The following is a 25,149-nucleotide window of genomic DNA, read 5'->3' as shown; positions in this document are numbered from 1 at the left end:
ACGCATGTCTCTCTCATGGATCTGCACATTTGAGTGGTGAATGGTCAAGGTCAAGGTCATCCTTCAAGGTCACACAGGTCAAATACATAGGTCAAATACATGGGTCAAAATAGCACATTTCATTCACACTTTTACACTATTTAACATACTGACTTGATATTTGGCATGCATGTCTCTCTCATGGATCTGCACATTTTGAGTGGTGAATGGTCAACGTCAAGGTCATCCTTCAAGGTCGCACAGGTCAAATACATGGGTCAAAATCGCTCATTTCATTCACACTTTTGCACTATTTAACATACTGACTTGATATTTGGCATGCATGTCTCTCTCATGGATCTGCACATTTTGAGTGGTGAATGGTCAAGGTCAAGGCCGCACAGGTCAAATACATGGGTCAAACTCGTGCTCATTTTTAATTGTCAACTTTAAGTTTGCATTAACAACACAACTACTGCAGATACTGTACAAATTTGTCTCTGTAGTCATTTTTAGGTGACTGGCAGAAAATACCCCTGTATTAATGAAATACTAGCTGAAGAGTAGTCCAACACACTGTCTCTTGTGTCTTAGCAGCTCTTGTTGTACAAACAAGTGGCTCATTGGAGAAATGTGAATGTACATTTCTGGTTTCCAGAATGACTGACTGGTCAGTTGATAACCTTGGTCAATACTGCCTGCCAGGTCAGCTTGACCAGCAGAGTGCAATCAATAGTCAGGCTTTAAGACTTAATTATTGTAACATGTAGTTGTAATCAGGCCATTGAGTAGACTGTATTGATCCACTACATGTACTCTGAGTCTGAACCACCACATGTCATTACAAAGGTCTAATATTCAGGTGGGGAATAGTCCAATCATGGCCTAGTGAATGATCATACTGGCTAATTGAAACTTTTGAATTCAGTTTAATAACTGATTTGTCTCAACATTTGTGCTTAACTTTTGCACATTCTTTGTATGGCTAATTGTTTACATGCGCTTAGTTTGTAAAAAACACATATTGTTTGTGTATGTACTCATTTCCTGTTTTAGATGTACAAATCCAAATATATGCAGCATTTTTTATCACCTGTTTGGGAACAGGTCCTGTCCCCTAGAAATTGGGAATTTTTGAGTCGCGAAATCCTTCAAATTGGGAATTTTCGCGTCGTGAAATCCATCAAATTGGGAAATATCAAAAATCATACATATACATCAACTGGAATCTATTTTATGTAGTAAAAAATGCTTTTATACACTATCAATGGCATTCTGGGATAGGGTAGATCATAAGTCTGTATAACAAATACCAGTTTATTTAAAAAAATAAAAATAAGAACTGGTTTTCCAGATATCGGGATTACCGTCTGACTCCATATGCCCATTTAATGAAGATAATGCATAACAAATCTTACGTCATGTTTCCCGATGTTGCTTGAAATTGAACATGCTTCAACGGTATCTGCTGAAAGTTGCATGTTTGAACGTGAACAAACACATTCAAATAATTAAGTCACTGAAGTTGAGTGACTGAACATAGCAGATGTGTTTATATTTATAAGGGTTGGCTGCAGCAACTTTTCACTGCAATTTGTTACAACGTTCACCACAGCGAAACAGGAAGCCATTTGTTCTGGTCGTCTCGATCGAATTTAAGAGCGTCTGCAGTTATCGAGTAAAAAGGTTAAGAAACACTATATTTGCATACATGCCATACGTCCCGATCTCGGCGGGACAGTCCCGCTTTTGGGCCCTTTGTCCCGCCGTCCCGCCATGAGACGATTTGTCCCGACATTCGTAAAAAACGATGTAGGGTGTATAGGTTCCCAATAAAATTCGCTATTCAAGCTCTGTTTCGTTAACACTTAACACCGCTAATCCCTTTATTGCCCTCCAATTAACAATCCGATTCTACTTACCGTGTGTACCAGTGTTGTTTATGACACCTTATCAGCGATTTTTCGGCTAATTATTGATTTCATCAGGCATTCACACCATGGTGGTCTTCAAGATAGTGGTCGCTTATTGCTATCGATAGTTTTATTATAATGAAATAAATGTTGAAAATGTGTTTATTTTGTATTTGTTTGAAACGGTTTACAAAACAATTGTTTTGTAAAATTAACGCTACGTCATAAATGAGTCTTTTACATTCAATGTTTAGTTTCAATATAGCGGGATATTCCGAATGTGCAATATACCAAAATCGGCTAGTTAGGCTCTAGGAGAAGTGCCCCCCCCCCCCCGGAGAACTGCCCCCCCAAAGATTTTTCACTGGGCGGAGAACTGCCCCCTCACTGTTTTTGTATAGGGCGGAGAACTGCCCCCCTGCTGATTAATAAGGGGCGGAGAACTGCCCCCCTGTCAGAATTGATGACCCGGAGAAGTGCCCCCTAATTAAAGAAATTGCGGTGATATATAAAGCGAGTATTATAATGACAATAACGCCAGTAACTTTCTTGCTATTATGTATGGAAATTGAGTGAAATTTCAAAAGTAATATAAAGTTGTACAAGTAATAAAAGTTATAAAACGGCATAAAATACCTACCTCGGCATGGACGTTTTTTTTTCTTTTTCATAAAACGTCGTCACGTCGCCAACTTTATAATCACGTGATTTTCGTCAATGTGAACAAAGAAAAACAAATAACTTTTTGCTAATAAAAAGTTTTCGCGGCTGAATTATTTGATATTTTCCCCGTAATAAAAACAAACAATTAGCATGCAATTTAATCCATCCTTATGCCAGCTGAAAACAATAATTTATTTGTTTGTTTTCGCCAATTACGGATTTGGACGGTTCAATATAATAAACCCGTATGCGGCTTTATTCAAAGCTAACAAGTTCTTAACAATTAAGGTCGGTCCGGTCTACCAATTAAAAGATTAAAAGATCGCGGTACTTATTGTTAACGGTAACAAGTTCTCTGCCTGCCTTATTAGCTGCTAATTAAAGCAACTGTTACCGATTTTGTTTGTTTGGCATGTCGACATGATCTGCTCAAAATGCAAACTGCGGACGACTCGACGGTCTGGCGATGCTACCGACGGATAAGGTGCTAGAAGACATGAATTAAATAAACAACATAAATAAATTGCTTATAAATTCAACTTCACTTCACTTTTTTCTTCAAGTCAGCTAAATTATTGCCTTTGCCTTGCCTATTAATTTACTTTTTTATATGTCAATTAACTTTTTTTCCATGGGTCAATACTATCTTTATAATGTAAATTAAAGCCGATGTAACTTTTCCTCCATAAGTACCGAGTTGCACGTCTATATTTAGTTGCAACACATTGCCAGTATTAACACGCACGCGTTTCCTGTGTGGATCTCGACTATGTTTCGCGCTCTTATTAAAACACGACTTTTACAAGGAATTCATGTATAGTGAGTGGTGCAGATGCGTACCAAGGGCCTTAAACAGTATTATCACATGCCTCTGGACAATTTGTGTTATTCAGTTCGATAAATGGTAATATACTTGTACTGAAATTAAATTGTTACCGGATAAAATGTGTACGGCGATAACGTAAAATTACCCGTAAGTATTGTTTTCACTACGTAACTAATAACTAATATGACACCGGGGGGCAGTTCTCCGCCCCTACAGATTTGATGGGGGGGGGGCAGATATCCGCCTACTAAATTCTGACAGGGGGGCAGTTCTCCGCCCCTACCGATTTGATGGGGGGGCACCTCTCCGCCACCTTTAAAATAAGGGGGCAGTTCTCCGGGGGGCAGTTCTCCGGGGGGGCACTTCTCCGGATACCACCAAAATCGCAACAAACAGTCCAATAAGTGATACCCATCCTGTCTAGTGTAATTGTAATAAAAACAACGAGGTGCTATGCATGACAGTTTGACCCTACTCCAATTAAGCTAAAAACAACGAGGTGCTATGCGTGACAGTTTGACCCTACTCCAATTAAGCCGCGACAATTGACAAGTAACAAACTGCGCATGGACACATGCTTAAAAAAACATCGCAACAAACAGCAAAAGAGTTACCCATCTTGTCTTGTGTTATTGTAATAAAAACAACGTGTTGTTATTCATGACAGTTTGACACTACCCCAATACAGCGCCTGACAATTCACAATTCAGTTTAATCTGTGTATATAGGAAGAAAACAAAATACGGAAATGTGTACGGCCGCGCATTTCGTGTGTAACTGATGTAACTGTTCGGTAGATAGTGTACTGTAACCCGTACTTTCAGTCAACTGGATAGCCTCCCCTGCGTTAATGTTTTCCATTGAATTTAATATAATGAGTATTGTTGTCGTAATGTTCTAGATTTTGTACTCTTAAACAGATGAATATTATCTTCGTTGTTTGCTATTGTCTTATTTAATAAAACTGTTATTGTTATGTTTAAGACTTCATGCTTCATATCAGATGTTTTATGTCTTGAATAAAAGTATCAAGAGTTTTTGTTAGTACTATACTGACTATAGTAAACGTGGAATGATAGATCGTTTTAGGTGTCCTGCTTTTTGGTCAAATGTCCCGACAATTTTTTATGGAATGTCCCGCTTTGGACCAAAAAAATTATGGCATGTATGTATTTGGCATTTGTATTAAGCATCAAATTTGGGATTTTCGAATCGATACGAGGCCGTTTTTATATAAACTATTTGGGATAAGACCGTTTTCTAAATTGGGAAGGGTCCGTCGGCGATTTTGGGACCAGGTCCGGTCCCGATTGGGAACAGGGTCGTTTACCGGACCCGTTCAAAAAGGAAAAAAAACGCTGATATGAGTGTTAAATATTCATCCACTTTTTACTCTTTCAGAATACCTATCAATGTACATGATTTAGACTATTTTAGTGGTTCCATTGAGTAACTTTGTACTAAATATTCTAGCCAGCCATGTTTGTTAGGGATTTCTTCAGACTTAAGTCAAATAATGTACTTAATGTTATATTACTGCTGCCAACCATGGTTTCCTTCAATTTCTCCATACACCAGACAGATAGATACTTTAACAAGGTCCAGCCATGTTTGCTTGGATATCTCCAGACACATGTCATGTCCAGCCCATTCCTGCCATTAGGCTGGCTACAGTTCCCATTAATACATTGATCTGTCTGCCACTTTCCCGAGTCTCCTGCTAGACTAGACTACATCATGTCTGCAAGGAGACACACCACTGATTGATGGTCATTATTGGGCTTCACAATCAGGGACTGAACATTATTACTTAGAAGAAAGATAGATGATCACAAAAAGGTACACGGAGCTGCAAACAAATTGCAGGGTGAATACTTCACAATTCTGCTGACATTTTTGATAACTATTATCGAATTCAATAATTTCATTGTCTAACACTGGCAATTATGGTACTTAAGCAGAGCTCCAGATAAGGGTCGTATTTTCGTAATTACGAATTATTTTCAAGTCCGTTACGTATTTATTTCAAAATCTTGTCGTACCATTAAGAATTACAAAATCAAGTTACAAATATTATTTTTACATCGGTTCGTATCTTTTTGTATTGAGTTCTTTTCGCGTATTAAAGATCTTTGCGGTGCTTATATAGAATGGTTATCGGGTTTGTTTAACAAACCGAATTTTTTCCAATAAAAGCGGCGTATACAGTCTATCAGTCAAAAAACAGAGAGCGTCCTCAAAAACTGCAAAGCGTCCAAAAACACGCTTTTAACATATTTTACGCACAGTGAGCTGAAGTTAAATGTTTAGAGAGACATTATAGAAAAGATGTAATACAATGTATGTTCAGTTGCCGACACAGTCGGAAAAGCTAAACAAAACGCGACACGACGGGTCCAAACATAAACACAAAAAAACATTGAACGAGTGGAAGGGACAAGTCCCGTAGCTAATCGTTGAAAAGATTGAAGGGGAGACCCGTTTTAATTGTGAAATATGTAAAAAATTCATCTAAGGCATGCAATCTAAGCACAGTTTGGGCATATGAAGGTATTTGAAAAATAAAATTGTATAATACCGAAAAGGCACTGTTGAACTCGTATAAATAAAGTTGCTAGTATGTTTATTTTGATTTTTTTTTGCATAAAAATAACCATTATTACTTATTTTTAGGTCATTTAGAAAAAAATAAGAATTATTTTCCAAAACTTAGTAGTAATGTTAAGAATAAAATTTCAGAGTTAAGAATTCTTTTTGAAAATCTGGTAGTAATTTAAGAATTTCACAAAACCTTATCTGGAGCTCTGCTTAAGCTTAATATTTCAAATTGCTATTGGCTGTGTCATTTTTCTGAATGAAGTAAATCTATTAAGAATAAAGGGGGATGGGGGATGGAGGGAGTATTGACAAAATCTTTGGCCAAAATCCTATGTAATGTAAATGTGGAGTCTGTTTTGTCTGCAAGTGTACAGAGAGAGCTAAATAAACAGCTGCCTACAATAACCTAGTATTGGATGGGAGATGTGCAGGCGACTGTCTGTCTCCTATCTCCAACAGCATTTTTTTTATCCTTCACTTTAATAGACAGAATTACAGACTGGTACCAAACTGCCTCTGATTGCATGAGTCACAAACAAAAATATAGCATTTGAACCCATCGCAGGATTCACAGGCTATTAGTTAAATAAAAAAGAGTTTGGCTTGCCTTGACTTGATAAAACTAGTAAACAAAAACCTTGTTCGGTGTTTAACCTTAAATGCATTAAATTGTAAGAAACATTCTGAAAAAAATGGCAGCATTATAATTAATATAACATTGTCAATTTAATGCTTAATTTATCATTCTATTAAGCAGTTCTGTACATGTATGTTGAATATTCAAGTGTTTGGAGCTCTGCTGCCTAGGATATTTATACCCCCATTACCATTGGTAATGGGGGTTATATAGGAGTCACTTTGTTGGTCGGTTTGTCGGTCTGTCTGTCTGTCCCGAAATTTCATCCAATCTTCACCAAACTTGGTCACAAGTTGTATCTAGATGATGTATAGGTCAAGTTAAAATAGGGGTCATGCTGCGTCAAAAACTAGGTCACGGGGTCACTTAGTGTGTTTTAAACCGAAAGTTTGTTCGGACCATTACTATGTAATTTATCGTTAGATTTTAAAATAACTTGGTACATTTGTTCACCATCATGGGACGGTTTGTCGTGTGAAAAAAGTACATCAATATCTCCAAGGTCAAGGTAACACTTGGAGTTCAAAGGTCAAATGCATGTCCCGGCCATAACTTTATCATTTATTGTGAGATCTTAATATCATTTGGCAAATTTGTTCACCATCTTTGGACGGTGTGTCGCGCGAAAGAATTACGTCGATATCTCCAAGGTCAAGGTCACACTTTGAGTTCAAAGATCAAAAATGGCCATAAATGAGCTTGCAAGGGCAATAACTATGTTGTTCATTGTGAGATATTACAATCATTTTGCACATTTGCTCACCATCATTGGACGGTGTGTGGCGCGAAAGAATTACACTGATATCTCCAAGGTCAAGGTCACACTCTAAGTTCAGGAGTTAATCCTACTTGTGTGAGGGGTTAAGCCTACTTGTGTGAGGCCAGGTTAAATCTTACTTGTGTGAGGCCAGGTTAATCTTGTGTGAGAGGGTAAACCTGTGTTGTTTGAGTTTTTGATGTTCAATGAATGAGTTGTTTGAGGGGTTAATCTTACTAGTGTGAGGGGTTAAGCCTATTTGTGTGAGGGGTTAAGCCTACTTGTGTGAGGGGTTAAGCCTACTTATGTGAGGGGTAAAGCCTACTTGCGTGAGGCCAGGGTAAATCTTACTTGTGTGAGGCCAGGTTTAATCTTACTTGTGTGAGAGGGTAAACCCTTGTTGTTTGTGTTTTTGATGTTCAATGAATGAGTTGTTCAAGGGGTTAATCTTTTTGTGTGAGGGGTTAAGCATACTTGTGTTAGGGGTTAAGCTTACATCTGTGAGGGGTTAAGCCTACTTGTCTGAGGGTTAAGCTTACTTGTGTGAGGGCTTAAGCCTACTTGTGTGAGGGGTTAAGCATACTTGTGTGAGGGGTAAAGCCTACTTGTGTGAAGGGTTAATCTTACTTGTGTGAGGGTTTAAGCCTACTTGTGTGAGGGGTTAGCCTACTTGTGTGAGGGGGAAACCCGTGTTGTTTGAGTTTTTGACGCTCAATGAATGAGTTGTTTGAGGGGGTAAGCCGACTTGTTTTAAGGGGTAATGTGTGTTGTTTGAGGGTTTAAGCCAAATTTGTTTGAGTGGGTAAGTTTTTTTTAGGGTGTATAAATGGTTTGTTTCAGGATGTTTACCCGAGTTGTGTGAGGGTGTGAGAAAGAGGTGTTTGAGGGGGTAAGCCAAAGTTGTTTTAGGGGATCATGGGCCCCGAGTTTTTTGAGGGGGAGTTGTTCTAAGGGGGCTAGCATAAGTTGTTAGTGTGAGTTAGCCTTAGTTTGTTTAGGGATAAACCCGAGCTGTTTGAGGGGGGTAAGCATGGGTTGTTTTGTAAAAAACTTTTTAGAATAACAAAGCAGACATTCCCAAAAGTATTTTAGTCCACAGTCATACAGTTAAAGGAGTATGATGAACAGATATTTTTTGTCCATGTAATAGTACATGAAGCTGAAGTTTAATTATCATGTTTTTATAACATTAAAATAGCTGCCATATTATCAGGATAAGAACTCTGGAAATAGGAAAAGTCAAGAATTTTAATTGTTGTAAAATTACTTGTGGTTTTGTATTTCATAAAATTAAGTTGTGAGATTCTGTGACATTTACCTTATTTATAGCTCTTACAAAAAAATAAATGAGGAAAAGAGTCTCCAGTGTTGGGTTGTAAATGTCAGTAGGCTACCAACTGTTTGGTATAAAGCATTTATTACTGGTACTGGATATTTTTGCAGTATTTAAATCTTAAAATATGAGGTCTTTCAAGGTGTGGCAGTGCATTCTTCTTTCTGGTGTTACCTCATTCAATGTATTGAGTGAATAGGCCTACAGCATACATGTAAATGTTGATTTTTTTTTCCATGAGTATCTATAAAACATGATGTGATGCTATATGCTCTATCAGCCTGCTGGAGTGATTGGTGCTGCTCTGACAGCCTGCTGTAGTGATTGGTGCTGCTCTATCAGTTTTCCCCAGCAGGCCTCACAGACCCTGAACTCTGTACGAACCTAGGCTGGGCTGACCTTCAATATGTCCTTCAAGGAAACACTTCACACTCAGCTGGAGCTGTTTGTTGTGTACACATAATTTTGCAATTCGCAGTCTGATGTCTTAGTATTTAAAGTTCTTACACAAAATGGCCTCTTTGTGGAAAAATTGCTTTGGGCATCATCACATTATATGATAAGTTTCTCACACATGGAAAATCATGCTTGATTTTATTACATATTTCCTCTGGTAAAATAGCGGTCAATATTTTGTTGCAGTAATTTGCAGAGAATTGAATATTAGTCACCAATATATAACATAATTCTGTAATTATTTTCAAGCAATGCAGTCTCAATCATGTTCTTTAGGTAAAAATATAGGCACACTGAAATATGTTTAAAACCTTATCAGAAACCACTTGTAAGGCATTAAGCCGGTCATTCGCCTCTACATGTATGTTAACAACTGTGGGATGACCAATTCATAAGCGTATGTTATGAAATTGTGCATTCATCATTCAGGTTTCACAACATGGCTAAAATTTAAATTGAAAGAGAAATTTTATCATATCAATGTAATGTACATAACTGCATAATTATGTGATAAGTGTCATACACAATTTTTTCCTTTCCATGTATTTATACATGTACTTGTTTATCTGTTGCTGCCTGAAATATTAGTTTCACTGTTTTAATATCTTGAAAAATATAATCTTGCTTTACCATTTCTCATATGTTTAACATTCATTTGAACTAATATGCGCTAAGATGGTATCAAATTGTATAGCAATATACATGTAGGGTAATGATAGACAGCAATATAGAATACTGCTGATAGAGGAACCATTGTGAGCAGACTGCTGTCTGGTGTGGCTGACCTAAAAGTCTGTCAGTTATTTTTGATGTAACATAACAGCCGCAGACACTTATCTTGGTCGTTATCATAGTTGGCTGTGTGCCAGAAGCAGAATGTTTGAAATACCAGCCTACTGACAGACAGGCGCAGTGTAGATTGTAGAGCCTAAACAGTCTCAGTTGTGTTAACCCATGAATCTTGTGTATGGAGCAAAATTAAACTTTCTGTAGTAAATCCTTATAGATTAAATTGTAGTGACTAAAGTGGTGATATTTGCTTTCTGCATACTACACTCATATTAAAGCTACATGCTCTATACTTACTTGGTGATATTTGCTTTCTGTATACTACACTCATATTAAAGCTACATGCTCTATACTTACTTGGTGATGTTTGCTTTCTGTATACTACACTCATATTAAAGCTACATGCTCTATACTTACTTGGTGATATTTGCTTTCTGTATACTACACTCATATTAAAGCTACATGCTCTATACTTACTTGGTGATGTTTGCTTTCTGTATACTACACTCATATTAAAGCTACATGCTCTATACTTACTTGGTGATGTTTGCTTTCTGTATACTACACTCATATTAAAGCTACATGCTCTATACTTACTTGGTGATATTTGCTTTCTGTATACTACACTCATATTAAAGCTACATGCTCTATACTTACTTGATGTTTGCTTTCTGTATACTACACTCATATTAAAGCTACATGCTCTATACTTACTTGGTGATATTTGCTTTCTGTATACTACACTCATATTAAAGCTACATGCTCTATACTTACTTGGTGATATTTGCTTTCTGTATACTACACTCATATTAAAGCTACATGCTCTATACTTACTTGGTGATGTTTGCTTTCTGTATACTACACTCATATTAAAGCTACATGCTCTATACTTACTTGGTGATGTTTGCTTTCTGTATACTACACTCATATTAAAGCTACATGCTCTATACTTACTTGGTGATATTTGCTTTCTGTATACTACACTCATATTAAAGCTACATGCTCTATACTTACTTGGTGATATTTGCTTTCTGTATACACTGCAACGCCGATATATCGCGGTTAGTGGGATCCAAAGGTCGCGAGCGCGATATATCCGGCGCGCGATATAACTCGAGAAATTTCTAACTTAATTGTATTGCAGTTAATCTGTCAAATTTCCCCAATGTTTTCATTTAATATACGGCGCTGCTACATATTTGTATAGTAATAATTGCAAACCAATTCTACAATAAACTTTTTCAGAACTACATACGTATCTGTATTCATCATAAAAAACAAAATGTAAATTATATTTTTTATTTTCATGAATGATCGCTCGCGAATCAGCTAAAAAGTAGATTTCTTGCCGTCAATTGTGCATAGATTCAAATTTACCCTTATTAATAGTCCAAATGAAGGAACTGAAACAGCGTAATGGTAACGATACAGCGTGTTAAAATTATATTTTATTAAGAGGAAATGTCAATGCCACATAATTCAGAGATACCACGGTACTTGTTGAAATTTACATCGAAACTTTTAATGGAAATTAATTATCTCAATGTTGTACCGGCTACGAAATTTTTATTCACAAATACACCCATGCCAATTTTCCCGCGCTTTTTATCGGGACGAAGAAATTCATGACCAGTACAGAAATTTAACGATTTATATACCAGTTAACTGCCATTATTACCTTTGCAATAACACCAATTGGTTATTTCTTAAGTGTTAAAACAACCCCAGCCGTGTGTAAACAATACTGTCACTAATCAAATGTTTTTCACGCTTCACTGCGTGCCATAGTAAGCCGGGAAATTTAGGGTGTTAATACTAGCTAGAACCGGTTTTTTGCTTAAGTTAGCGAATTCTTAGATTAAAAATGTCATTTAGTGATTATGCTCGTCGGATTTTTGGGAGCCATAGCCAAAGCGCGATATATTGGACAGCGCGATATACCGGTCCGCGATATATCGGCATTGCAGTGTACTACACTCATATTAAAGCTACATGCTCTATACTTACTTGGTGATGTTTGCTTTCTGTATACTACACTCATATTAAAGCTACATGCTCTATACTTACTTGGTGATATTTGCTTTCTGTATACTACACTCATATTAAAGCTACATGCTCTATACTTACTTGGTGATGTTTAAGTAGAAAAAAGATCCACTTTTTTAAAATGGGATGAAAATAACAGTTGTTCATGTAGAATCAACAATAGTTTTTAGCTCATCTATTTTTTGAAAAAAAATTATGAGCTATTGTCATCACCTCGGCGTCGGCGTTGGCGTCGGCGTCCGGTTAAGTTTTGCGTTTAGGTCCACTTTTCTCAGAAAGTATCAATGCTATTGCATTCAAACTTGGTACACTTACTTACTATCATGAGGGGACTGGGCAGGCAAAGTTAGATAACTCTGGCATGCATTTTGACAGAATTATGTGCCCTTTTTATACTTAGAAAATTGAAAATTTTGGTTAAGTTTTGCGTTTAGGTCCACTTTTCTCAGAAAGGATCAATGCTATTGCATTCAAACTTAGTACACTTACTTACCATCATGAGAGGACTGAGCAGGCAAAGTTAGATAACTCTGGCGTGCATTTTGATTTTTGACGGAATGATGTGCCCTTTTTATACTTAAAAAATTGAAAATTTTGGTTAAGTTTTGTGTTTATGTCCATTGTTAGCTCATCTATTTTTTGAAAAAAAAAAAATGAGCTATTGTCATCACCTTGGCGTCGGCGTCGGCGTCTGCGTTGGCATTGGCGTCCGGTTAAGTTTTGCGTTTAGGTCCACTTTTCTCAGAAAGTATCAATGCTATTGCATTCAAACTTGGTACACCTACTTACTATCATGAGAGGACTGGGCAGGCAAAGTTAGATAACTCTGGCGTGCATTTTGACAGAATTATGTGCCCTTTTTATAATTAGAAAATTGAAAATTTTGGTTAAGTTTTGCGTTTAGGTCCACTTTTCTCAGAAAGTATCAATGCTATTGCATTCAAACTTGGTACACTTACTTACTATCATGAGGGGACTGGGCAGGCAAAGTTAGATAACTCTGGCGTGCATTTTGACAGAATTATGTGCCCTTTTTATACTTAGAAAATTGAAAATTTTGGTTAAGTTTTGTGTTTAAGTCCATTTTATTCCGTAAGAATCAAAGCTATTGCTTTCATACTTGCAACACTTACTAACTATCATAAGGGGACTGTGCAGGCAAAGTAATGTAACTCTGACTGGCATTTTGACAGAATTATGTGCTCTTTTTATACTTAGAAAATTGAAAATTTGTTTAAGTTTTGTGTTTAGGTCCACTTTATTCCTACAGTATCAAAGCTATTGCTTTCATACTTGCAACACTTATCAATTATCATAAGGGGACGGTGCAGGCAAAGTAATGTTACTCTGACTGGCATTTGGACGGAATTATGGGCCCTTTATACTTAAAAAATTGAAAATTTGGTTAAGTTTTGTGTTTTGGTCCACTTTACCCCTAAAGTATCATAGATATTGCTTTCATACTTGGAACACTCGCAAACTATCATAAGGGTACAGTAAAAGGACAAGTTGCATAACTCTGGTTGTCATTTTTACGGAATTATGGCCCTTTTTTGACTTAGTAACTTTAAATATATGGTTAAATGTTGTGTTTCGATCCACTTTACTTCTTAAGTATCAAGGCTATTGTTTTCAAACTTCAAATACTTTCATGCTATCATGAGGTTACTGTACCTGGCAAGTTGAATTTTACCTTGACCTTTGAATGACCTTGACTCTCAAGGTCAAATTATAAAATTTTGCTAAAATTGCCATAACTTGTTTATTTATGATTAGATTTGATTGATACTTTGACAAAATACTCTTACCTGACATACAACAATAGACTCCACCCAAACCATCCCCCGTGCCCTCCCCCCCCGAATCCCCCCTAAATTTTTTATTTTTTTTTAATTTGATCATCTCACAAATGACCACCACACCCTCACACTATACCCCCCCACCCCACCCCCATTTTTTTTTTTAAACGGTTAAAAAACACAAATTAATTTTTTTAATTATTTTATGTTTGAAATACCGTCCAACCATCGCACCCAAGAATCTCCCCTCCACCCCCCCCCCTCCCCCCACCCGAATCCCCCCTCCCTAATTTTTTTTTTTTTTTTTTTAAGATCATCTCACAAATGACCACCACACCCTCAAGCTATACCCCCCCTAACCCACCCCACCCCCAATTATTTTTTTTAAACGGTTAAAAAACACAAATATTTATTTTTATTATTTTATGTTTGAAATACCGTCCAACCATCGCACCCAAGAATCCCCCCCCCACTCCGATGTAATATAATAAATAATGTAATAAATGTCCACACCCCCACACTATACACCCCTCTTCACTCCACCCCTCCCTCCTTTGTGATTGAAAATGAGAGTCCCTTCACCTTTAAAAAGAAAATAGATGAGCGATCTGCACCCGCAAGGCGGTGCTCTTGTTTTTTCTTAAGTTTCAAAGCTATTGCTTTCATGCTTGCAACACTTACTAACTATCATAAGGGGACTGTGCAGGCAAAGTAATGTAACTCTGACTGGCATTTTGACAGAATTATGTGCCCTTTTTATACTTAGAAAATTGAAAATTTGGTTAAGTTTTGTGTTTAGGTCCACTTTATTCCTACAGTATCAAAGCTATTGCTTTCATACTTGGAACACTCGCAAACTATCAAAAGGGTACAGTAAAAGGACAAGTTGCATAACTCTGGTTGTCATTTTTACGGAATTATGGCCCTTTTTTGACTTAGTAACTTTTAATATATGGTTAAATTTTGTGTTTCGATCCACTTTACTTCTTAAGTACATGTATCAAGGCTATTGCTTTTAAACTTCAAATACTTTCATGCTATCATGAGGTTACTGTACCTGGCAAGTTGAATTTTACCTTGACCTTTGAATGACCTTGACTCTCAAGGTCAAATTATTAAATTTTGCTAAAATTGCCATAACTTCTTTATTATGCCCCCCTTCGAAGAAGAGGGGGTATATTGCTTTGCTCATGTCCGTCTGTCGGTCGGTCGGTCCCTCCACCAGGTGGTTGTCAGACGATAACTCAAGAACGCTTGGGCCTAGGATCATGAAACTTCATAGGTACATTGATCATGACTCGCAGATGACCCCTATTGATTTTGAGGTCACTAGGTCAAAGGTCAAGGTCACGGTGACCCGAAATAGTAAAATGGTTTTTGAATGATAACTCAAGAACGCATACGCCTAGGATCATGAAACTTCATGGGTAGATTGATCATGACTCGCAGATGACCCCTATTGATTTTGAGGTCACTAGGTCAAAGGTCAAGGTCACGATGACCCAAAATAGTAAAATGGTTTCCGGATGATACAAAATGTAACTCAAGAATGCATATGCCTAGGATCATGAAACTTCATGGTTAGATTGATCATGACTCGCAGATGACCCCTATTGATTTTGAGGTCACTAGGTCAAAGGTCAAGGTCACGGTGACCCAAAATAGTAAAATGGTTTTCGGATGATAACTCAAGAACGCATATGCCTAGGATCATGAAACTTCACAGGTAGATTGATCATGACTCGCAGATGACCCCTATTGATTTTGAGGTCACAAGGTCAAAGGTCAAGGTCACGGTGACCCGAAATAGTAAAATGATTTTCGGATGATAACTCAAGAACGCTTTTGCCTAGGATCATGACACTTCATAGGTACATTGATCGTGACTCACAGATGACCCCTATTGATTTTCAGGTCACTAGGTAAAAGGTCAAGATCACAGTGACAAAAAACGTATTCACACAATGGCTGCAACTACAATGGACAGCCCATATGGGGGGCATGCATGTTTTACAAACAGCCCTTGTTTATGATTAGATTTGATTGATACTTTGACAAAACTACTCTTACCTGATATACCACAATAGACTCCACCCAAACCATCCCCCATGCCCTCCCCCCTCCCCCCCTTCCCCCCCACCCCCCTATTTTTTATATTTTTTTTATTTTTTGTTTTTAAGATCATCTCACAAATGACCACCACACCCTCACACTATACCCCCCCCACCCCACCCCCCCACCCCCAATTTTTTTGTTTGGAAATTGTTAAAAATCACAAATATTTATTTTTATTATTTTATGTTTGAAATACCGTCAAACCATCGCACCCAAGAATCCCCCCCACCCCCCCTCCCCCACCCGAATCCCCCCCCCCCCCCCCCCCCGAATCCCCCCCCTATTTTTTTTTTTTTTAAGATTATCTCACAAATTACCACCACACCCTCACACTTTACCCCCTCCCACCCCACCCCCACCCCAATATTTTTTTTTGAAACGGTTAAAAAACATAAATATTTATTTTTATTATTTTATGTTTGAAATACCGTCCGGTACAACCATCGCACCCAAGAATCCCCCCCCCCCCCAACCCCCGATTTTTTTTTTTTTTGCGTTTTTTTTCCCGCATTTTTGGAAGATAATGTAATAAATGTCCACACCCCCACACTATACACCCCTCTTCACTCCACCCCTCCCTCCTTTGTGATTGAAAATGAGAGTCCTTTCACCTTTAAAAAGAAAATAGATGAGCGGTCTGCACCCGCAAGGCGGTGCTATTGTTAAATTTGAAATATATAAAATAAGCAGTCAAGACAATTAGTTTCATTCAAATGTTGGGTTATTGTTAACAGAAATTCACTTTCATTTTTGCCCGATTTTCAGGAAATCCCTGGGAAGCACGTTTTTTGCATGACTGAGTATGACGCAATAAAACATTGCTTTGAATCCTATTGCATTCAATCTAATTTAAACTCACTCGTCTATTGGATGTTTAAATTAATTCTGAACAGTGCCCTAAGAAACTGCTGTCCCATTATGCACTGTTTATTTTACACTTCCGAAAAATGGCATATGTTTGTGTTTATGAAATTCTTAAACACATATATCAGCATAAATGATCAGAATAATTTTTTGTAATTGATATAGTAATTATATAGGATAATCGGATATATATGCACATAAGAAAAGCGGTATGTATACAGTTATGGTTACTGTAAGGTTTATGATGCATGTATTGGATAACCTTGCAATCATTTATGAATGCTCAGAACTTATTACGGGAATCCCTTTATAACTCTGTCTTGAGACTTGGACCCCTGTCATCAGCATTATATTGGAGTTACAGTGTATATACTTTAATACACTACGCGGCCCGCGATTTTTGCCTAAATCACTGACACGCGGTGGTCATTATTTATTTTGGGTGAAAAATCACCGCAATCTTGCGCGTTTCATCACGCTAGGTCGAGCATGATCACCGCGAATGCGATAAATATAATCTCCGCGGTGATTCACCACGTTCCCGGTCAACGTGGTGAAGAACGATTTTCCTACGTTACATGTACATATATAATCTTCACAGAGATTATAGCAATATGGGATTATTAGCATTGTTGGCAGATATAATCGAGTATCCTTTTTAAAATGTCAACATGTATTTCATACCCATGTCCCTGACAGTTTTTTTTGTCTTTTTAAATGCTGCGTATAAAACAAAACAGTGTTCGCACCTAGCTGTATGATACCGCACATGGAGGAGTGATAATTGCGTTTTTGATTATGCAATTAACAGTTTGAAGCCACGGAGAACTCATAACTGATTGTAATGTAATTGTCGTATTTTTCCGAGTCTCTCGATTCCCCGATACATACGTTTCAACTGTCTCAATCACATACATGCAACTTCTTCCGTCTTTATCCATTACTCGATAATCCCGCATATGCCCGATTTCCATTTTAAAAGCGAATTCTGGTTAATATTGACAATAAGAGTCCCAAAGAATGTCATACACAAGCGTTCGAAATTTTCAAATGAATTTCGGCATATGTTTCTATTTAAAGATTTGATGAAATAAGCCTCCAATCAGATCAGTTGTATTGTACATCCGTAAATCACCTGACACGGTTTGCACGCGGTGTGTACAGCTATTTTCGGTTACAAATTCTAGCCACAAATACATAGTGCAAATGAATTAAATTAATTTCTTTGTTATGATAAAAAGCGCGTGAAAATTGGCGTGTGTGTATTTATTTGTAAATAAACATTTCATAGTGGGTAAAACATTGATATCATTAATTTTAATTTCCATTAAAAGTTTCGTTGTGAATTTCAACTTAATTACCGGGGTACCTCGCGAAAAACTTGGCATTGACATTTTCTCTAAATAAAATATAATTAAAACACGCTGTACTGTAACCGTCACGCTGTTTCAGTTCCTTCGTTATTGAAATGCATTGTATATTGACTACACACAAATGTCGTGTACAGATCATAATATTCTTCAATGACCAATAAACAAATTAATTAAAGTTTAGATTTAATGCAACATGTACACGTCGTTTTCGAATCGAGAAAGGGACTTAATATTGTGAAAATAAACCAATATCTGTTTATTGAAATTGTTAAACTTATAATATATATATATATATTAGCAATTCTTATGAAAATAAATATCGTTATTTTAAATGTTTTATGCAAGTCTGTTTCCGAGAGCATATATGGGAATTAACTGTGTGAGCAATTCAATATGTTAACAGCTATACATTCATTGTTTTGACAGACGACACGTGCTTATCTTAAGTTTGTTTCTGGTAATACACAGGATATTGGATGTTCGGGGCTTGATTGGATAATAAAGCAAAGACGCAGTCGGCGGTTTTCAGTAGAACTTTTGTACTTACAAACTCAATCGATAGTGGACATGCTTATCTAACATTTAGGGATCATCAACACGGGTCCTAGCAACTTCCACGGACCATAATACACAGCCCGATGCTTACTTTCAGTAGCACACGTGGTCAGAAACTAACAAGTTCGAGTAATAAAGCACAGAGATTATGATCTGAAAAATTGCACGAGGTCCGAAATGAAACAGAATGCCACCAAATCAAACGATTCACCGCCTAATTTAAATGTAACAAACTATGTTTGAAACATTTAAAATAATGATAATTCCGAATGATCACGGCTTCCATTTTCAAAAGTATATGCCGTTCAACATTGCTCTAGAAATAGTTAAGACAAACGTTTGCTATTGTTCCATCAAATGAATTTTACACGCTACTATTTTATTAGCTCATCTATTTTTTGAAAAAAAATTATGAGCTATTGTCATCACCTTGGCGTCGGCGTTGGCGTTGGCGTTGGCGTTGGCGTTGGCGTTGGCGTCGGCGTCCGGTTAAGTTTTGCGTTTAGGTCCACTTTTCTCAGAAAGTATCAATGCTATTGCATTCAAACTTGGTACACTTACTTACTATCATGAGGGGACTAGGCAGGCAAAGTTAGATAACTCTGGCGTGCATTTTGACAGAATTATGTGCCCTTTTTGTACTTAAAAAATTGCAAATTTTGGTTAAGTTTTGCGTTTAGTTCCACTTTTCTCAGTAAGTATCAATGCTATTGCATTCAAACTTGGTACACTTACTTACTATCATGAGGGGACTGGGCAGGCAAAGTTAGATAACTCTGGCATGCATTTTGACAGAATTATGTGCCCTTTTTATACTTAGAAAATTGACAATTTTGGTTAAGTTTTGTGTTTAGGTCCATTTTATTCCTTAAGCATCAAAGCTATTGCTTTCATACTTGCAACACTTACTAACTATCATAAGGGGACTGTGCAGGCAAAGTAATGTAACTCTGACTGGCATTTTGACAGAATTATGTGCCCTTTTTATACTTAGAAAATTGAAAATTTGATTAAGTTTTGTGTTTAGGTCCACTTTATTCCTACAGTATCAAAGCTATTGCTTTCATACTTGCAAGATTTATGAACTATCATAAGGGGACGGTGCAGGCAAAGTTATGTAACTCTGACTGGCATTTGGACGGAATTATGGGCCCTTTATACTTAGAAAATTGAAAATTTGGTTAAGATTTATGTTTTGGTCACTTTACCCCTAAAGTATCATAGATATTGCTTTCATACTTGGAACACTCACAAACTATCATAAGGGTACAGTAAAAGGACAAGTTGCATAACTCTGGTTGTCATTGTTACGGAATTATGGCCCTTTTTTGACTTAGTAACTTTTAATATATGGTTAAATTTTGTGTTTCGATCCACTCGAAGTATCAAGGCTATTGCTTTCAAACTTCAAATACTTACATGCTATCATGAGGTTACTGTACCTGGCAACTTGAATTTTACTTTGACCTTTGAATGACCTTGACTCTCAAGGTCAAATTATTAAATTTTGCTAAAATTGCCATAACTTCTTTATTTATGATTAGATTTGATTGATACTTTGATGAAACTACTCTTACCTGACATACCACAATAGACTTCACCCAAACCATCCCCCGTGCCCTCCCCCCCCCTCCCCCACTCCCCCCCCCCCCTAATTTTTTTTTTTTTTTTTTTTTTTTATAAGATCATCTCACAAATGACCACCACACCCTCACACTATACCCCCCACCCCATCCCCCCACCCCCCCCCCCAAATTTTTTTTTTGATTTTTTTTTTTTTTTTTTTTTTTTTTTTTTAAGATCATCTCACAAATTATCACCACACCCTCACACTATACCCCCCCCCCGATTTTTTTTTTTTTTTTTTTTTTTTTCGCTTTTTTGGAAGATAATGTAATAAATGTCCACAACCCCACACTATACACCCCTCTTCACTCCACTCCTCCCTCCTTTGTGATTGAAAATGAGAGTCCCTTCACCTTTAAAAAGAAAATAGATGAGCGGTCTGCACCCGCAAGGCGGTGCTCTTGTTTAATAGATCTAGCAGCCCAATCAGGATTGGAGACGCGTGCATCATCTGAAGCAATGTGTAAATTTTAATTTAGATGCACTTGTAAAAGTCATTTTCTGAAAATCGGGACCAAGTGAAAGTATTCATTTTACTAATGAACCATTTGATTTTATTCAAATGGTCGACATTTTTTATATTTTTGTCGTCTGTGTATTTTAGCAAGTTTTATGCAAATATATATCGTTAATTTCAACGTTTAAAGCAATTCTCGTTTCTGAGATTAAACTATGTAAATTTCTTTGATATGGTTACTGACCTACACAATCATTGACAGATGACATCCGATGGTAATTGAATGAAGTATGCAGAGAAGCTGACGAAATGTTAAAAAATCGCGTAGAAGTAAAAATATCAGGTTATTTTCTGTACCTGTTTCTTATATCCGCGAATTATCGCCGACTGTCTCGGCATGACTCGTTGTGGCTGCGGAGAAACTTCGAGAACAAAAGAATCTGTAGCCGCGAACTTTGTTGGTTTTGCGTGAGCCGTACTGTACAATTGTTATTTTAACAAATAAAGATATTGTTTGGAATCAGGATTCGACATTCAGCAAGTACGGTGTTTACTTTCATATTGGAATACATTTTCGCGATATAATGTGATCGTCAATAATAATGACATTAGTTAATAAGTTGAAAATTAAATATAGTAGTCAACGCCAATCACAGCGATTTGCGGTGTTTTGCGGTGTTTTGCGATGATTCAACAGCTGATCTTTATCGCGAGATGGTTGCAGTGAAATCACGGCGGAATCACCGCGAATCACCCGTAGAGTGTCAACACGGTGAATCACCGCGATTTGCAGCGAATCACTGCGATTTGCCACGTTGGCCCAAATGCGGTGATCGGTGATTTAGGCAAAAATCTGTAGAAGTTGACGAACAAACACATCCATTGAAATTGTTAGCCATGCTTGCTTGTGGAGGCATTCATGTTAACATTATATATGAGCCTTGATTTGGGAAAACAGGGTTTAATGTATTGTGTAAAGTGTTGTCCCAGATTAGCTTGTGAAATCTACAGGCGGACTGCACAGGCTAATCTGGGATGACTCCTTCTGCACATGCATTCAACCATGCTTTTCCTTGCTCACATTGTTTATGTGCCATATCCTTTATATAGGCCTACTTTATACATGTGCATTTGTGATGTACATTTGCATATGTAAATAGTATGTTCATAGGTAGATAAGATAATACAATACAGATATGCACATTATATTACCAACATTTTGTGCACTTAAAAGAAACAGCTCTGGTATATTATTATGAGACGGCTTATGGTATTTAGGATGATGTTTTATGGGTATAAATAAACTGTTGTAATAGCAGTGTTGTTTTTTGGTCAAATTTGGGACAAAAATTGTGCCTTATACAAAATCACTTAATTTTTATTTTTACCAAATTACTCTAAAATTCCCAATTAAAGGTTTCCAAAAAAGTAAAATTAATATATTTTTTTAATTATTTGCTAAATTTACTTAATCTCATTATCTAATTCAATAAGTTGAACCTTTTCAAATATAAAATTGAAAACGCTTTAATTTCAATTGTGAAGTATTTTTACCCCCAATTATTTTCCCAATTAAAAGAGCCCCTGCCCCATTGCCAAAATGTTGAAAACAGAGAAGAGAACTTGTAATACCACTGTTGTAATTTACTAAATCATTTTAATTTGAATTGTATGTGTGTGCGAATTGTTTTTAGGGTTTGGACACAAATGAAGAATCGGTGAAACGGTGCAGGAGTGAAGATGCGGGTTCATTATCGCTGGAGGGAGGCTGGGGAGACAGTGGTTCCACGCTGCGTGCCATGATGTCGGCCTTCCAGCCATGGCCCCCTACCACAAGAGCTAAGGACTGCAAGATGCTGCCAGCTCCGCCAGCCATCATGAGAGAAGGGTACGTGTACACTGTATGATCATAGTCTGAGCAGTTTACATCATAAACCTTCAGTGTTTACAGTCTGCAAAATAAGGCACATACCCAATACCAAAGTGGTGGAAAATTCAGTTTGGGCCTATGAAAATTGTTAGATTGTATGCCTGACGGGTATTAAAAGATCATGTTGTCTATTTTCATGCATCTGGTAAGATTTGGGTAATATGTGATCACATTATTCTTAGTCTATGTAAATGGCTCTCAATGATTTGTTTAACAAAATATTAGTAGTTTTTGAGCGGCATTCTTTACATGAAGTTTGACATTGTCATTAAATTTGTTCAATCTGAACTTTTACTTAAAAAAAATGTAAGAATGAACCTGCTACATTACACATTTCTTGCTTGCATGACCAGGTTGAAATAATAAGGTCCCAAAAGACAGAGAAAGGGTAAAATAATTTCAAGTTGCATGTCTGCATGTAAATAAAACATTTTTTTCTATGGTTTAGAACACTTGCATCTATTTTGTTATTTATCTGGAAGTGCCAGGTTTTTGACAAATATTCCCAAAACTTGCCAAAGTAAAAAAGGCTTGAATGATTTATATTTTACTTTTTAGTGAAACATCTTTAAAGGAATCCCAATACATGGATGTTGCGTTGTCTGATATTTTAGGTTTTAATTTATTTCCATCTGTTGTCAAAATAACAATCAAGAATGAAATGTTTCCTTTATTCTGCCCATTACATTTTAGGCAAATTGAAACTTAATCTGTGTTTTGACTTTTGGCTCAAATGACCTATGGTCTAACAAACTGTCCACTGACGAGTGTCTTTTTTATCAATATGAGTATAAGAAGAGAATTTTAATGTCTTGTTGATATATCCTTACATGAAAGGTCATAATGTGCACATGTTATACAGTGTGTTTTATTTGTATGCAACCTTCATACACATTAACTATTGTATTGTGTTTACATGTATTAACTATTGTACTGTGTTTACATGTTATGGTATCAGCCTTATATATTAATTTTCCATTTTTCATCTTTTATAAATTGAAATACCTTTTGATTGAGATAAAAAACAGTGTTAGACATTATAATATTATACTGCTTTTTTGTCTGAGGCAAACCTTTTTTTCTCTAAATAATTGAGATCTACATGACATGGTAAGAAGTGTTGTCCATGTGGTATGTTTTGTGTTCTAGGATTTCTGGCACAGCCCCATCCTTCCTCCATTCAGGCCCCCCAGTGCTCCTGCACCCTGACAAGGTGGTGCCACACTCCGAATCCAGCAGGTATGGACACATAGTAGAATGCATAGAGTTGAAGGGTTATATTCATTTACATCATGGACTTCACATTTACATATGCAGTCATAACAATGTTCATGTCATGAGGATCGGTTATTCACATAAGAACACGTCATTAACGAGTATATCAAGAGTTTTTTTCCATCATATAACCTGGATCAGTGTGCATATCACATTCAATACTATAGGAGTCGTTGTTCACATAATTACACATTTGTCACAGTGTTCACATTATAAGCTGTACACTGGTAATGAATTTTCACATCATTAACACTTTTGTCAATGTGCACATCATTAACTCTACAATGGTAGTTATTGTTCACAGCATTACACTTATGTCAGCCTGCACACTATTGACTCTACAATGGGAGTTATCGTTCACATCATTACACTTATGTCAGTGTGCACACCATTGACTCTACAATGGGAGTTATCGTTCACATCATTACACTTATGTCAGTGTGCACACCATTGACTCTACAATGGGAGTTATTGTTCACATCATTACACTTATGTCAGTGTGTTCATCATTGACTTTACAATGGGAGTTATTGTTCACATCATAACACTTATGTCAGTGTGTTCATCATTGACTTTACAATGGGAGTTATTGTTCACATCATTACACTTATGTCAGTGTGTTCATCATTGACTTTACAATGGGAGTTATTGTTCACATCATTACACTTATGTCAGTGTGTTCATCATTGACTTTACAATGGGAGTTATTGTTCACATCATAACACTTATATCAGTGTGCACATCATTGACTCTACAATGGGAGTTATTGTTCACATCATTACACTTATGTCAGTGTGCACACCATTGACTCTACAATGGGAGCTATTGTGCTCACATCATTACACTTCATGTCAGTGTGCACAACCATTGACTACAATGGGAGTTATTGTTCACATCATTACACTTATGTCAGTGTGCACACTATTGACTTTACAATGGGAGTTATTGTTCACATCATAACGGTTATGTCAGTGTGCACATCATGTGACTGGTATTTGTTACACACTGGGATCTCTGTGTATATTGTGAGCTAATATGCTTGTGGTCTTTGTTCATTTAATTGTGTTGATAATTTTAGATAAACTATTCATTATTCACATGAGCTGTACTTTTATAAGTCATGGTTAGTATGATTAGGGTCTTGTTCATTTTGTTAAA

The 25,149-nt window shown here is 36.8% G+C and overlaps 1 protein-coding gene across 1 annotated transcript in view; it reads left to right on the top strand.

Moving 5' to 3' along the window:
- Positions 1-25,149, top strand: part of LOC127832132 (ski oncogene-like) — an 81,399-nt gene that overhangs the window by 24,104 nt on the left and 32,146 nt on the right. The window contains 2 exon segments of the mRNA XM_052357370.1: positions 22,481-22,674; positions 23,866-23,955. Of these exon segments, the coding sequence (XP_052213330.1) occupies positions 22,481-22,674; positions 23,866-23,955 (284 nt within the window).

This window comes from Dreissena polymorpha, chromosome 5 (assembly GCF_020536995.1).
Source record: "Dreissena polymorpha isolate Duluth1 chromosome 5, UMN_Dpol_1.0, whole genome shotgun sequence".
In the NCBI taxonomy this organism is placed as follows: domain Eukaryota; kingdom Metazoa; phylum Mollusca; class Bivalvia; order Myida; family Dreissenidae; genus Dreissena; species Dreissena polymorpha.
This window is presented reverse-complemented; position numbering and strand designations above follow the sequence as displayed.